General features: G+C 36.0%; 1 protein-coding gene across 2 annotated transcripts; it reads right to left on the bottom strand.

The window, feature by feature from the left end:
* Window positions 1-8,773: 8,773 nt before the first annotated feature.
* On the bottom strand, window positions 8,774-12,836 carry RB195_008465 (uncharacterized protein; the record flags this gene model as incomplete). 2 transcript variants are annotated; one of them, XM_064194983.1, is made up of 5 exons in its annotated part: window positions 8,774-8,941; window positions 9,039-9,272; window positions 10,166-10,294; window positions 10,369-10,562; window positions 12,755-12,836. In XM_064194983.1, the coding sequence occupies 5 exons, from the start codon at window positions 12,834-12,836 to the stop codon at window positions 8,774-8,776; spliced, it is 807 nt and encodes a 268-aa protein (XP_064046127.1). The 2 variants fall into 2 exon arrangements, with proteins under 2 accessions (XP_064046127.1, XP_064046128.1); XM_064194982.1 differs by lacking the exon at window positions 12,755-12,836 and adding an exon at window positions 12,698-12,722.
* Between the last annotated feature and the right edge of the window lie 4,458 nt (window positions 12,837-17,294).

Consider the following 17,294-nt stretch of genomic DNA (forward strand, 5'->3'; position numbering starts at 1 on the left):
TGGTTCTGTGAGTGTAAACCGTACCCAGTCCGGTCGCTAGGTTTGCGGTTGGAAGCCCCTGAGGACTTTTGGGAAAACTTTTTTAAAAAATACCTATATATTTTCTCTATCTACGAAGACTTATTGGTAAATTAATTAGCAAAAATCTACTTGAAAAAGAAAAACAATCTAAAAAATTAATTCAATTAACAAAAACATTTAAAAAATATCCGGTTCTATTAAAAAAACGATAAAAAAATAGTGAAAAATACTTTGAAAACAGTGATCTACAGCTTATATAACGATAAGAGCGGCAGGGAGTTGGGGTCATTGGCTAAGGGTCAACCAACCCTTTTGGACTGGCCACGCTCGGATTTCGCCGAGAAATCCAAAATGACGATGCTGGATCTTCTCATCGCCCACTACGATGATGTTCATTGAATCGAACCATCCGATTCTCGACCTGTTTCTTCAACCGCTACAGGGTGTGACGTGGTGGCGAACAGTTGACATCGGCTATACTATCCATACATATACTCACAACCTTGAAGGCATCACCCCACGAATCTGAGGTGGTGCGGGTTTCAGGTGGGTTATGCCTGTACGGGGTCGTAGATTATGAGGAGGGTGATTCCGTTCATTTCTTCCTAATTGCCGTAGAAAACGGCCCGGAAGATACGGCTTCGAGCGTTCCGGCGCGCTTTCTACAAGGAGTTCGATTGGAGCGCTCCAGCTCTGTGCGGCACCACACCTTCCGGGCTGTTTTTTACGGCAATTAGGAAGGAATCATACCCCTCTCCATAATCTACGATCTCGTATACGAATACTCCACCTGAAATCCGTACCACCTCAGATTCGTGGGCCTTTAAATGAGTCCAGACTGCCGAGGTTTCTGCTGTCTCCAGACTGGTTTTTTTTTGTTTTGGAATAAACGAAATAGAACATGACCAAGTCATCCTGTACGCCAAAAAGATTTGCTTTACTAAGATCTTAAAAAATACACCTTTAGAGAGGTGCTAAAGTCTGGAATTGATGGACGGAGCGGCATTTGTTTTTCCATAAAAGTAAACATGGGGATTCTATTGCATGTGTAGCAGAGTCAGAACGACATGGAGCCGCGGTGCAGATGCGTAAGCGGTTGCGCTCTATGCGCTGCGGTGAAGCATAACGGTTGGACCACTGCTATCACCGTTCATTGGTGCAGTTCGCGATGGTCCCACCTCGATTCCAACCGCTGCGCTCCACCGCACCGCTTCGAGCGCAATTGCTACGCAGCTGCGTCGTGCTTCGTGTCGTTTTGATCCGATTATGGATTGTTTATGAGTGAGAAACTCCAGAAAAATCCAGTCAAATTATCTAATTAATTATTAATTATTATTTGAATCCTAATTTCGGAAACAAGTGCGGATAGAGAACATCTGAGCAGAGTCCAGGCTTACTGGTTTTTCGAGTTTCACTAGTTTCGAGCTCGCTGGTCGTATTTCAGTTCAATACCCAGCAATCAGGCAGAGAGAACTGGATGGGGGTCCCGCCGCGCAAACGTTTACGGTACACACGTCGTACCCAGGCACGCCACAATGGAACGCAACGTGGCCGGCTCGGATTGTCCTACTTTACGACAAGCTTTAGGAGAGTACAGAGAAATTAAGCGAACGAACATTGTTTGCAGAGAAAATAATGTCGGATTGTACATAAAATTGCAGCTGAACATACAGAAGCTATTGAACGAGAGAAAAAATTTAGGGTAAGTGATTTTTTTCTCATTTGTTCGTGCGAATGAAAACACAACGACAAAGGGCATATAGGGTTCTTTTCGCACTTATTTATTTATTTATTTACTTATGTATATGTGATTTATTTGAAATAATCGCATGAAAAGCGGTAGTTTCTAATAAATTTTGTATTAATCGTAGGTTATCAGAGTGATTAAATAATTTTTGAACTGTAGGTGATATTTGTAGGCTAGTAATAATGCATCATAGACTTCTGAGCACTCAATGTAGCGCTGAGTAGGAAATTGGTGCAAGATGAACATAATTATGAATGGTACAAATATAATATATATAAGAGTTCCAAGTCAAAAATGGGTAAGAAAGACAGGTTTAAAGAAAAGGCAATCTTTTTCAGCTACGATGCTTCCTTGGAGGGCATGGATATGATCATATGGGCGGAGCGATGTCGTTTTTGCGGCGTGGTCACACATATGAGGTGTATAGGTACAATTTCTTCCTTTTTTTAGATAACTCATTCGATAAAAAGTTATACCTCATGCAAGAGTCTAAAAGAGAAGCGAACAAAATAAATGGGAAGAATGAATGCATAAAAGAAATTATCAGAAATAACTGGACAAGAATATTCAGGATATCCGATATAATGGGCAGAAATTCTTTAATAAGGGGAGGATTCTTTGACAAGTTTTGGAAAAATTTCCATGAAATGGCACCAAAATCAATTTGATAACAGACGCAGCGCCTAGCGGCAGTTCCACTCCCGAAACGGTTCCAGTCCAAATTTCAGCCAGAAATGACGTATAGCTCACTTTCTAGTAGTTCTATCGAGTAAAAAAGTACGCTTTCACTGAGAACAGCGTGACATTTTCCACAGTAACAGTCGCATTCGCTGAAATAAAGGACTTTGAACATGAGCGCATTCTTTATTCACCCTGATTTTCCCGATCTGGGCCTATATATTTTCGTCTTGAAGGAATAAAAACACGAAAAATTTGGTTTCGAAGAGAATAAAAAAACTTGTGTGGAAATCGAACGAACAGATACGTTTTTAACGTCAAACGTCAACGTTTAACGAACATCCAGAAACTACGAATTGTAACCTACGTATCACTTTCAGGTAGGTGAAAATTTTTCTCTAAGAATTTGAAGGTGAAGTTTTGCAGTCGTGATCGAATAGATTTCAATTGCATCTGATAGAAAATCACCTAAATTTTCAAGCGATGCTCGTATTCCACAAAAAATAATAGTGATAAAAAAATAGAATAATAATAACAATAACAATAACAATAAATAATAATAATAATAATAATAATAATAATAATAATAATAATAACGTATTCCACGCTATCAGCAAAATGGGAGACAAAAAGCCTCTTAGCATCTCCTCGGCCCTCTTTTTTTTCTGAATTTTGCAACTAATAAGAATTTCATCGAAAGCATCGCAAAAAAATCAGCAAAATCGAAATTTTTGAGTAAAACAGAAGCGAATCTCAGCAAAAAAGAAGAAGAAAAAAAAACGGAAGAAGGAAGCATCTCCTCGGTCCTCTTTTTTTTTCTGAATTTTACAACTAATAAGAATTTCATCGAAAGCATCGCAAAAAATCAGCAAGATCGAAATTTTTGAGTAAAACAGAAGCAAATCTCGGCAAAAAAGAAGAAAAAAAAACAGAAGAAGAATGAGAGAATGAATGAGAGAATGAGGAGTGAGATGAAGATATGTTGAAATGAATAATAAATGACTTAATTGATCATTTAAAATCACGAAAAAGCGGTTTTTTTTTCTTCCAAATTAGTAAAACCATTTGATAGATCTTTTTTAATCCCTCCCTAAGATCTACGAGTAAAAATATAAACACGGATTTTAAAGGCCCTAGGAGTGAAGCGTTTGAAACAATGACAAACACCGCCACGATAACGTCGTCCCTAAATTGTTTTTATGAATATTCTAACAACTAACAATGAGAAATGTTGTTTGTTTTGTTTAGCGGAATGACTGGGAAGCGCTGCGCTGCCCGAGAAATATACACATAGAAGTCCATTGAATGATTTTTTCGGCAAAAAAGCAATATACAGTAAAATATACAGTATACATACAGTAACAAAGCTACCGCCTAAGCGCAGCGTCGTGCGTAGTACGTAAAATATTCACTACGAATGTTGAAAAAGTGGCGATGATCCGTGGCGAATCGGCATGACAAACATGGATGCGACGAGTTGTTGGTACGGCCCGAATAGGATCAGGGACAACGTGAACCGGACACATTTGCATAACCGCGAGCGATGAGTAACGGTAAAGTGTGCTGTATGGGAAGAATTATGGAAGAGCGACGAAAAAAGAGAGTTAAAGAAAAAAAGAACGGAAAGAAAATGCTAACACGAAAGAAAAGAGAGTAAAGAAAAAACGGAAAGAAAATGTTGACACGGAAAATTTTTTCATAAAATTTACATATTTATTGCAAAATTTTTATATTTTTACAAAAAATTTATTTTCTACACAGGAAAATACCTATGCAGGTGTTTACCTTTAGCTACTTCTTTACTTTTTCTTTTTTTGACTTCATGGATTTAGAAAGGATTCTTTCTCGGAAATAATTAGAAGATTTAAGACTGTTAAAACTTTAGAAAAAAAAATGAAGAAAGAAGGAAAAGAAAATGGATCAAGGTGGGAATAAAGCCTAGAATTTTTTCTGATGTAGTAATGCTTGGGTTTCTTTTTTCCTTTCTTTTCTTAGGTTCAAAGTTATTGTGATTACGCTTCCGAAATGTAAGAAAAATTCTGAAAAGTTTACCAACAAAAAACTAAAAAAAAAACAACAAAAACATCAGAAAAAGAGAAGAGGAAAGCGCACATACTGCCTTACCATTTTTAAAATATCATTTCTTTTTATTTCTTCATTTTCAAAAATGTCGTCCTCTCTTTTTTTCCTTCCATAGAACAATCGTTCCTATCTACTTGATCAATTAATTAGTCACAGTGTCGTTGGAGACGGGTCTTTTATGCTTTCTTATCTTTCAAAATGGTCTGGAACCGTTAATGCTACGAAATTAACGTGAAGTGAATAGATGAAAAAGGTCCCATACGTGATGTAGATTGTTCCTTCTCTTTTGCTGTAACCTACATACAAAACGGCCATAATTAAAATAGTAAGAAAAAAAATATTAAAACTACTAGTAGCAATAATAATGCAACAATAATAATAACATAACAGTAATAACAGTAACATGACAGTAAGAATAGTGATAATAAATAGTAATGATAATAAAATGAAGTTATACTCACTGAACGTTGCGTGCTAACAAAATTTTCAAATTGAACGAGTAAACAATGACAACTTGTGAAAGTTTTTTTTTTCACGAGAAAAAAGAAAAAATTTCCTAACAAATTCAGCACTAAACACTTCGTAACGAGTTAAATTTTGTAATTAATTTAGTGTTTGTTGAGAAAAAAAAAACCCGACTGACGCCAATAAAATAATATTTTTGGTTGAACTTGTGTATTTAAGTGCTGTTACAGTGCAAAATGTTGAAAACCGTATCCCAGACATGGTTTTCTTTTCTTTTTGAGTTTTTTTTTCCCAAGGAGAATTTACTTAATTGTGTCAAAATAACCTAAAAAACGGTACCAGTTGCGTGGGCGGCTGCGTTTGCAAAGCACGGAAGTGCACGTAAGTGTTGCGATCAATGTGGGACCCGCTCTTGCTGCAATTCGGAGTTGGAGTTCGGGGCGAGTAAGGGTCCCATTTTGAGGGTTACTGCTTTCGCAACTGCACCTGGTTTCAAATTGGTTCAACAACAGGCAGAAATGTGTATGTTGAGGGCTTCAGTAGAAGTAGTGGGTCCCGCAACAACTTGCAGTATCGACATGATCTTTATCTTTTCTTTTCCAGTTCAAATTTTTCGTGCGATACAGATTGTTATCAGTTGGAACCTCTAAAACATAAATTTTGTGCACAATTGATTTAAAAAATCATCAAAAATTATTAGTTAAATATTAAAATTAAATTTACTAAAAAGTGTACCAGTTCTCAAAATTATATGCGTCTCAGAGTAATATTAAGAAGTGGGGCACTTTTAAGAAATTGACGTGGAAAAATAGAGATAATAGATTTATCCTGGAGTGTTTGCGTACTTTAAGTTTTTTTTCTACTAATGTTGAAATATAATATCCATCTATTTCGAGAGATAAGTGAAAAAAATCCACGATTAACTACAGTCTAAAGCAGAATCCCATAATTTCAAGTTTGCATAGTTTCAAAGGAAAAAAATCTTTTGATTCCTGTGCTTCTTTTTGATTCGTGAGTCACCGGTGGGTCACGGCACTCGTCGTGCCCAGAATGGGTGACCCATCGGTGGATCGCAGCAATTATTACTGGATTATAGAGCTCTACTGAATTCTTACGTTCGGCTTCATACTGTTTTTAGAAGTCTATGGATCCGAGGGTTCAGGATTTTGATTTCTCTGCTCTAAACCTCCAAATACCTCCTATAACTGTCGGTTCGCTGCTCTCAGCTCGTTTTTTTTTGCATATTTTCCTGAAATTTCTAGTCGGGAGACTCCTTCGCATGTGTTTCAGCGACTAATCGCAGAAATCTGCTTCTGGATCTAAAAATGGATATCACCTGAGATTGTATGGCTCGTTCGTTTGTTTATGTTTATGTTTGCCCTACGGATGTTGTTGGTTGCACAACCACGTAGTATACGAGCAGTTCTACAGCTTACACAACTAACTAGGAAGCATGATATCATTGGTTATCGATCGATTCTGCCGTTCTATCTTCATTACATCAGAAATGTTTCATATACACATTTTTTACCAACTAAATCGTATCCTTTTATCCTATGATACTTTCTATTATTTATTTGCGAAGACCATAATGCAGTAAATAAACAATAAAATAAATGAATAAGGTTATATTGAGCCAAAGCGTCTTCCGTATTATTCTTGCCTCAAAGATCATGTGATCTACAGTACACGTGATCTACAATAAATTTGCTAGAAATAGTTGCTGTCAATTATAATTACAAATATATTACTGTATTACTATAAGTAATTATAAAATTAGAATACAATAAAATTCTAAATTAGTTAAATAAAAATAAAAAATTTTAAAAAATTTTAAATTAAAAAAACTAAAAATTAATTAAATAAAAAATACACTTAAATCATTATGATCTTCTTATCGGAAATATATCATATGAAGACAATTTAGGATTGATTAAATGTGGACTTAAATCCGTAAAAGAGGAGTTCCTGTAGGGTCCGAGGTCGTGCCGACTAAACAAAGTGCACAGCGTTTTATCATCGCCTGACTCATACGTACATACATACGTATCACGTTCACCAAGGAGGTCACGACAAGACCACTCATCGGAACTCATCGGTACCAAAATTATGGAGACTGTAGTCATCGATTGTGTGTGTGTGTATTTAGCGAAATGAATGAATCACACTGATTTATATATGTATGTACGTAGATGTGATGGTTGTAGTGATAATATGTATAATTTAGTTCGAGAATTCTACAATGTTAGGTCTAATTCGGGGAAAAATATAAAATATTGCAAAGAAAATAATTTTAAAAAATATTGCAAATATTAGAAATACAATTTACAAAGGTAAATATGGAGATAAGAATTTTTGATAGTAACAGATAATGTGGAAATAAAATTTTTAATAGAAGCAGATAATGTTAGTGTTACATTATCTGTTACTATTAAAAATGTTTATTTTTACATCATTCACTTATATTTTGTCTTAAATAATTAAAATAAAATAAAACCTAAATTAAATTTAGAGATTAATTATTAAATTAAACTAAATAACTCTAAATTAAATTTAAATCTTTAGATTTCTTAAATCTCCACGTTAGTTTTTACTTTGTTAAATGCGTTTATCTTATCATTTCGTATATATGCAAGCAATGAAATATTCTTAGAAATTCGTCACCGATCCAAAAAAAAACAGTAGTTCGAATGCTCGACACTTTCGAATAATGCCACACTCGAGGCGATATTCGATTCGACTTAGCCATCCACGAATAATCGAATTCTAAGCTGTATTCGATCAAATATGATGTGGAGCAAATTTACACTTCTCAAGAAAACCTTAATCCATAGAATCGATGAGTTGTGCGCAAGTTACCGTATCCATGATCATACGACGTGGCTCACGTGACTTTCTGGATCATTCGATTGTCGACAACGGTTCGATCACAAGATGTCCAACTTCTTTCTTCTTCCCAGGAATTCTTTTTCCAGAAATTTTCCCTTTCTAGTCCTCTTTTCTCCTCCGATGTTCATGTCATCATCTATTTCCACTTTATGAGCTTTATTTTGTGTATTCCTTCCTATTAGTAGGACGATATTTCAATGATAGTAGGAAAAAAATGGTAGAAAATAAGTGAATTTTAAAGTGGGACCAATCTTGACCCACCGGTGAGTCACGCAGTGGCTAGCTAAGAACTTCATGATCGTTTCAACTCTCTCTGTTTTTGAAATGCATCCATTGAGGTTTTACGTTCCACTGAATGGTAATCCAAATAATCGATTACGGCCAAACTGCAACCCCTTCACTTTGGCAGAAGAGGAATTTCTCGGGAATTTCCAGCATTTCTACTGTGATCAACAAGTTTAGGAATATTTTATTAGCAAATTCAATGATAAAACATCAAAAAACGAGGAAAAAATCGATAAATTTCGAGTTGGATGGTTTAAAAAAGAGGTCCGAGTTGGAGTTATTGGATGAAAAAAGAGGTCTGTCGCATATGATGGATTTAAAGGTCGGGATCAAACATCAGTAAAAAAAAACTTCATTGAAAACCGTACGATGACAAATATCTCCAATTTTCCCGTGGCGATTTCTTGCCTATGGCGTTGCTATAAAATTTTCCGGAGTGAAATTTCTGTGGCTATCTCCGAATTCTTCAGGAAATTCTTCGGAAAAATTGTATTCTTCGCCGCCAACTCTTGAGTGGAATCGAGGTTATTCACTTCTCATCAAATTTCATTCGACAGAAATTCGAATGAATCATTCATTCATTCGTGTGGCTAATAAGATCCGAGATCACGTCCACATTCGTTGTAATCCTTCGAAATAGAGTACTGTCGTTCTACTTGCGTCATCGTGAACATAATTCGTTTTCGTTGCGATTCGTTTCGAGAATATACCGGCAAGCCTTGGTTGTCGAATAATAAGTAGTGCAGGTGTGAGAAAAACACTTAGCGCCAATGACTGGAATATGTAGTTATCAGTTATGTAATGAAACTGTACTGTTCCATGGGAAAAAATCCAGGAAAAAACTAAAAATAGACAAAAAAAACCCACTCACAATATTATACATATGGGCAAGCATTCGTAGCAGAAATGCTCCCAGCGATAATCCCACGTAGTATGTGTAGATCCGGAAAGCGAATTGACAGAATCGTGTGATGAATAGCAGAATACAAACGGGTGAGATCAGCCGTACAGCGTTCAAATTTTCCCGACATTGATAGCTTTTCGATAGTGCATGATCGGAACCGGTCAGATATCGTTTAGAAAGATATTGAGTGATTCGAAAAAACTGAACGATGTCGTTTTTTTCCCCCGCGAAAATACAGAAAAAGCAACGATTTTGATATTTCTTTTATCAAATGAATATGTTTTTTTTCTTGATATTTCTTTTATATTTCTTATTTCTATTTTATATATATATATATTATTTTGATATTTCTTTTATATTTTATTTATTTATTTTATTTATTTTTTTTATATTATTTTGATATTTTTGACATGTATTTTGGTACTTCTTTTATCAAATAAATATTCCAGCAAAAAAAAAATAATGCGACACAAAAAGAGATAAATTTCTTTTCATTCCATTTCATTTCTTTTTCAATACCCCCAAAAACTCCGCCAAAAGTTCCCCAGTAATGAGAAATTTTGCTACAGAAAGAAGGGGACAGCGCAAGATGCGATCGGCTTTGTCGCGACTTGCGGTATGCATAATCGCGGGATGCGGCAGGGATAGTCGCGGTCTGCGGCAAGCGTAATCGCGTCTATGCGGAAGTACTTCTCATAAATACCTAATGAATACGTAATAAGGAATAAGGGATGAAAAATATGTACCTTCTGTAACTCCGCCAAAAATTCAGAATAATGCAAAATGTTGCTACAGAAAGGGTGGGACAGCGCGGGTTGCGCAGGCTTCATTGCGACACGCTTCGTCGCGACTTGCGGCAGGGATCGTCGCGACTTCCACCAGGGATCATCGCGACTTGCGGTGGGCATAGTCGCAGTTTGCGACAAGCATAATATAGTAATAATAATAATATATAATGTATAATAATATAAGCATAATATAATAATAGTATAATATAATATAATATAATATAATAATAGTAGCATAATAATTGTTCACAAGCGCTATGGATTGAGGGATATGAACCGCTTTGAGTGCACAAACTGAAAACTCACCAAGAATCCCGTAAGATTCGTCACTATCATTGCATATCCTATGTACATAAGTGTATGTGAGCGTACTTCTTGATAAACATCCCCGTGAGCAATAAATAATTCATATGAAGAACCGTATAAGGCAATCATCTGTAGAGTTAAAAAGAAAACAAGCGCTATCAAATCGAATAAAAATAAATATCGATCGAATATTGGAAACGTACCAATACGACGATAAGAATAATCTGATGAACTGTCAAAGCGAACATATGCTCATAACGTCGGATATACATGGTGGCGATAAGACGTTCGATTGAGATCAAAAATGCGGTGCAATCGATTTGTAGGATTGCGATCAGTTGACCGGTACGACATACGTTATCGACTGATAGAATCCAATCCACCTGATATTCGCGACCTAAATTCGATCAATCGATCAATCGTTCCGAATAGTGGTAATCATTTCACAAACTGCAAGTGAATAGAAAAAAAAATGAGAAAAAAAATCGATTCAGGTCAGAAAATTTCGGTCATTTTGATCTTTTAGCCCCTTAAATTTTTCCAATTGCTCTCACGACTAGTTAATAGTTCAATAATTCAATCGCTAATCAATAATCCTATCATTCAATAAGATAAGAATGGGAAATGTCCAGTAATAAGGACACAAATATGTAGTCTGTTTCATCCAGCTGCACAGTTTTAAGGAGATCGTTGCCTTTCTAACAGAGATTCCGTATCGCTCGGATTTCTTCGTGTTGAACAGTAAAAAAACAAAAAAACAAATCCACAGACATAAAAATATCGCTGAATTTTCGAGTAGGATGTGTTTCTAACAAGGAAAGTCAGAATATCAACGAGAATCAGCTCATCTATGGCAACACTACTGCCATCCGTCTACTCAACTCCAAAAACAACATTATTGAATAGTGGATCGGAGCGAATTTTGAGGATTTTCTCGAGGATCGAGAAAGTGTTGAGTTTTGCAATCATTGAATGATGAAGATTAGCACGAGGTTTCGTAGTGCTCGGATTTCCCTGCATTAAATAATGTTAGCCACAAGATACGGATTTTTCATTATTGTTTCCTTGTTTTGTTTTTCTTTTTTTTGTTTTCATTTTTTTTCTGAAAACACGGTAATTGAACAGAGAGAGAGGAATGGAGATAGAGAAAGAAAAAGAGAGGAAGGCAGAAAGAGGAGGAAAAAGTGGAGAAATATATTAGTTCATCATTACCTGCTGTTTTACATCTTTACTCGAACTACATCCATACGTTTCACTCTCTATCCTCTATATTTTTAGAAAAAAAGGATATAATTAGGTGTTTTTCGAAATATACGCACTAGAGTAGGCATATGTTCCTCGCCACATGTTTCCACACTCGACGAACTACCTCAAATCTTAGCCGCCCCCTTTTTTTTCTGGATCTGGAGGGAATAGACTTGCTGCCCGAGCTTTGGGGCGATAGACGGGAATGGTGCATACCTCTTTTCTCCGCGCCCTGCGCTCCTTTCAAAAAAAAATAATTTTAAATATAACAAAAAATAAAACAAATTACATCAAATGTGAATATAACTACAAAATATTCACAAAAAAAAATCGTGGCAAAAAATTTTTGTATCAATCTAACAATTTGCATTTATTTTTGCTTTATCCTGGTAAAATAAAGAGAAAAATTAAGGTGAAATAAGACACTATGTAAATAAATGAAAGAGCAGAATAAAAATAAAATACGTGATAGAAGTACTCGATAACTATGTAGAGATATACACTATTAGAAAAGTCCAAAAAAAAAAAATCGGTATTATATGTCTCAACGATAGCGAAATCACTGTTCTTGTTCTACACTTTCTGGGATTAACCTCTATATCCATGTCGTCGAAAATTATAAGCAAATTACGATCCTTCCGAACAAATCAGTATCTTCGTAAGTGAAATCTCTGTGCTAATTCAAGCTTTTCACCGTATTTTTCCCTTAATTAAGATCTCATTTGATTCCGTTCCGTTCGATGAAATGAGTTTATTACCACCAACTCTATGTTAATCACTGTCCACACGAAGTGCCTCGTGAGGAGAAAAAAATGAGTTCGGCGCCTAATTTGAGCCTTAAAGAAATGTAATTGCTCGTTGCACAGCTAGCAATCAAATCGAGTCACATTTGAGCGGAAATCAAAAAGGCGACACGATTTCCTATGGCCTAGGTGACACTAAAAAAATTCAGTAAATAGCTGAGATCAGATGTTCGGGTTGCTTAGTAAAGAGCAGTCCAGACATTTGATCTCAGCTATTTACTGAATTTTTTCTTCACAAAAAAACCCCCCGACAATTGGTAAAAAAAAATCGACGTATGAAAATGTGTTGTTACAATTAGTTTTTAGTGTTTTTTTTTATGGTAGGAAACTGAAAAATGCAAAAATCTTCCAGATCTTCCCATCTTTTCACATCTTTTCTGACAATCAGCAGTTATTATGGAAGATATATAGCTGCAGTTTATAGAGGTAAATATAAAAATGGTAAATTTTCGATAGTAACAAATATTTGAAAAATATTCCTTACCTAGAAGTAATCGAACTGGTACCATAAAAGTTCGAAAAATAGAATTTATAAGCATACCGACGCACATGAAATTCATGAGAATCCTGAAACCGAGAAGAAGAAATCCTGGAATCAATTTCTCATATTCATAGATTCCCATTGGAACAGAAACCGATAGCTCTTTTTTTTACTTTGGTGAAAGTCTCACAATATTTTCAGAAACCTGAATGTTCGTTATTACGTAGTTCCTTAGTCGTATTCACAATTCAAAATTTTTTTGAATAATTGAAATTATTTTGCTTTTAATGGTGTTACGATATAGTGTAACGGTTAAAGGTTCCGCTTACTGCACAATCGATCGGAGGTTCGAATCCGCCCTAGTGCTCACCAAGCCCGTCATCCCTCCGGGGTCGATAAATTGGCACCAAATTTGTCTAGGAGGATAAAAACACTCAGCTGGGTCCCGCAAGTCATTGTACGGGGCCAGTTACACGTTCGTAAACCTCAAACGATTCTGAATTGAAGTGAACATGGGGGCGCAGGTCCCAAGCGGATTGATTAACGCTCAACGAAACTTTACCCAAATTTAACTTTAATAGAGTTACGCTAGTTAGGTAGTAGTAGTAGTGCCAAGGAATTAATGCGCCCAATGTACAATTTGTTGTTGTTGATGTTGTTGTTGTGGTTGCAAATATCAACAACACCAGTATGAACGACGTACTGTACCCTGTTAATTGTACGTTTAGAATTCTCCCTTTAGCATTGTAAAATATTCCGGCGTAGATCTTAGCTGTAAATTTTAGGAATAATACGTCTAGGACAGCATTAATCAACTATTTCTGTTGATTAATGCTGTTTCCTGAGAAAAAAGTATACCCTAGGTAATTGTGAGTATGAAATTAAGGATATCGTAAATCTCTCCACAGTAGTACTCACTCATTAAAGAAATAGGTTTATAGGAAATGATACGTGAGGACAGAGTGGTAAATTATTACTAAGTAACTAACTAGTGCAGACGTAAGCAACAGCAGAGAGGACATATGAAGGATAATGATCAATCCGCTTGAGACCATCGTCACTTCAATTCAGGATCGTTTGAGGTTCACGAACGTGTAATTGATTTCTAGAATTGAGGCTAGCCGATGCGTTCATTCAGTGTTTTTATCCTCCTGGACAAGTCTGATAGCAGTTTATCGATCCCTGAGTGATGAAAAGCTTGATTGGCACCGAAGCGGACTCGAACCCTTGATTGATCGTACAGCAGTAGCGAGATCTCTTACCCACTGCGCTATACCCGTCCCCCGACAGGAACTATCATTCAATGAATAAAAAGCGTTTAATCGGTCAACAATAACCCTATTAACCTTTTTTTTAATGAAATGATGCTTGTTGAACTGTTTGATGCTTGAACGGCCTAGGGCGGTTTCAAACCATCGCCCGTAAAAACGCAGTCAAAGCTCTTACCAACTGCGCTAGAACCGTCGATGGAGTTATAATCAGTTTATAAATTGGTCAAAAAAAAATAAGGACATACCTTAGCATGCTATGAAAACGACGATTCATTCGAGAAATCACCAAATACGTGGTCATAAGGAAAAGTGACGATAATAGAAAAAGTAATTCCAAAGCGTAAGCGAACGCGTTCAACAATATCATATCGCTGCCAAGATTTTGTGAGAAACGAATCGTTTCAGCTGTTGCATTGAAGCCGGCCTAAAACAATTATTTTATTTATTTTTCTACTATTTATACGTATTTTTACTTATTATTTGCACATATTTTGTAAACCTTACAAACAATAAGGATCTATTGGCTGAAGATAATCTCTTTTTTTTTTGAGTCTAATTCTAAGATAAAGTTGAAATATTTGTGTGCATACGAAGATTTCCCATGATCACAGAAAACCCGTACAAAAAACTGAAATCAGCGGCACTTATGCCGGCTCACGTGACCGAAACACGCTCGCCAAAACTTTTAAAGAATACTTGTTTAATATTTAATATTTATCACTTTATATTTAGTATTGTACTATATGTTATGGTACATGGTAGATGCACTAGTTCAAAATAAATACAACGCGCTTTTCAAGAGGAATCTAATTTTTTTAGCCAGCCTAGAAACGTAGAACGTATATTTTAGTAGAAATGATTTCCATCGCTTTTTACAACCGCCATTTATTTTTCCACTACGGTATATAGACGTCACCAATCGTGTTCAACCGGGCGGGTGCGTACGTACGCGACGCTGCCGCAACGCACCGCCCCTGCCGTAGTCGTAATTAAAAGGGCTGAACACATCCTGCCATGTTCATTGTTCCACGGCAAATCGATTCAGCGAAAACAAAATGTTTACTTTTGACCTTGTGAATAATTCCTTTTTCTCTTTTCTTCGTATTCCTGATAGGAAATAATGAAGAGGATAATATCAGAGATGTGCCAATCGAACTCTGTAAACTACCACTTCCAGGAGGCACGACATCTATCCACTTATAAAAAATGCTAAGAAATCTTAGTAAGAAAAAATACAAAGCGAACACAAAAGCAGTGCATTTTTTTTCTCAACCGAGCGTGACTGAATATTCCAGTGCAAGTTTAGAGACACATTAGTTTCTTTCCTGCGGAACAATTACAGAAATCTCCTTATAAAAACAAAGAAAAACAAGATCTCTTACCATTTTGACTAGGTCCTTGATGGAAATGTAGATCAAGGTGTAGTTCTGTTGGGCGTAAATGAATCTCAGCTGTACCACTACCTGAAAATGTATGCAACGAGCCATTGCTGCGTAATTGTAGCGTTACGGCTAGAAAAAGCGGCTTGAAATAGTCTGATGGAATCCGAATCGCTTGATAATCCTAAAAAAAGAATGAATGAAGTGTGTCAGGGGTTAATCAATATGTTTGGGACCCGCCACCACGTCCACCTCAATTTAGAATCGTTTGAAGTATACGAACTCGTGTCTACCCTATACAATGACTTGTGGGCGCTACCTGACGATTTACCCCTCTCAGACTAGTTTGATGCCAAGTTATTGACCTCGAAGAGATCGAAGGCTTGGTTGGCACTAGGGCAGAATCGAACCTTCGATCGATCAGATGGCAGTCATACCGGGAGTTGGTGATCTTAATAACGATAGTTTTTCAGAGTTTATAGGTAGGAACTTTCTATGCACTGTGTTAGGAGAGAATGAAATAAACAGAATGAATAGGGTTAGATTGACTACGTTTAATAATTATCGACATATTTCACCAATAGCAAAGTTGTCAGTGGTAGGTGTGGTGTAGCGGTTGGAGGTTCTGCTTCCTGCACGATCGATCGGAGGTTCGAATCCGCCCTAGCGCCAACCAAGCCTTTCATCCCTCCGGGGTTGATAAATTGGTACCAGACTTGTCTGGGAGGATAAAAACACTGACTTGACACATCGGCTACCCCCGCAAGCCTTTGTATAGCCCAGTTACACGTTCGTGAATCTCACGCGATTCTGAATTGAAGTGAACGTGGGGGTGCAGGTCTCATGCGGATTGATTAACGCCAGGCACTTTATCTTTTAATAAAGGTGTCCCAAAGCATAGGAGCATGAAAACTGTATCTACAGAAGTGAAAGTGTTGCTATTGACGTAAGTGAAGAAAAATTTCAGTTTTTATTCAATGCTTGAATTGATCGCACACGAAAATAGTCTAATAAACTTGCAATTGTTGTGCTGTTTAAAAACATTCTATTTCTGTAATGCTTTTATTTCATTTAAATGTTCAAGAGGCTACATTAGATGTTCCTAGCTATCAGATCGTAAAAAAAAGGAAATTAATCCAAAAATAATAATAAATTTGGAAAAAAAATGAAAAAGATAGATATGACAAGTGATGGAAAATGAGGTAAATTCTAGTTGGATGTAAAAAAGAATGGAAAAAATTTCTTAGTGAATGAGATACAGTTGAGATGATAAAAATAATTGATTCCTACAAGTCGTAAAGTTGCAAGAATGATCGCTTATGAGTAATCTTAAAAAATCAATAGAAAAATCGATTGAATGAATATATTTTGCTTCCAGAAGTCGCATAATTTATGTCTTAGAGGAAAAAAAATTACGAAAAAAATAAAATATGAATGAAATGCTAAATTTGTTACATGTTGTTCATCATCATGTTCAGCTAATCAGTTAAATCTATTAAAACACTATTATAACACATTTAAGGTTTTTTTTCCAAAACCAAAAGATTTTGATGATCCTGAACTTTGTCGGGAAATAATGGCATTACTTTAACAAAGAGTTCTCATTAATGCACTTATTTAATTCAATCAAAAAAAAAAAACTCAAGAGGAACAAAGAACTTTTCTAGAAGTTTTTATATTTGTGTCACAAAACAAAAATTGTATTAGACAACGGTATACGGTAGGGGACCTAAAAAATGCTACAAAATACAATACTTTGTATAAATTGCTAAATTGCACTTAATGGGAATAATATGGCGGAAAAAAAGCATGGCTCCTACGCCGATGAGTACATTGTCACCCGTCAAGAAATATAAGGTGATTATTTCTCTATAACCGCATCTAATAGATTACAGGTGTTACACATTGTATACTGTATTGTAAATATCGTATAATACTTCCTTAAAGGCA

Source organism: Necator americanus, chromosome III, assembly GCF_031761385.1.
Source record: "Necator americanus strain Aroian chromosome III, whole genome shotgun sequence".
Classification (NCBI taxonomy): Eukaryota; Metazoa; Nematoda; class Chromadorea; order Rhabditida; family Ancylostomatidae; genus Necator; species Necator americanus.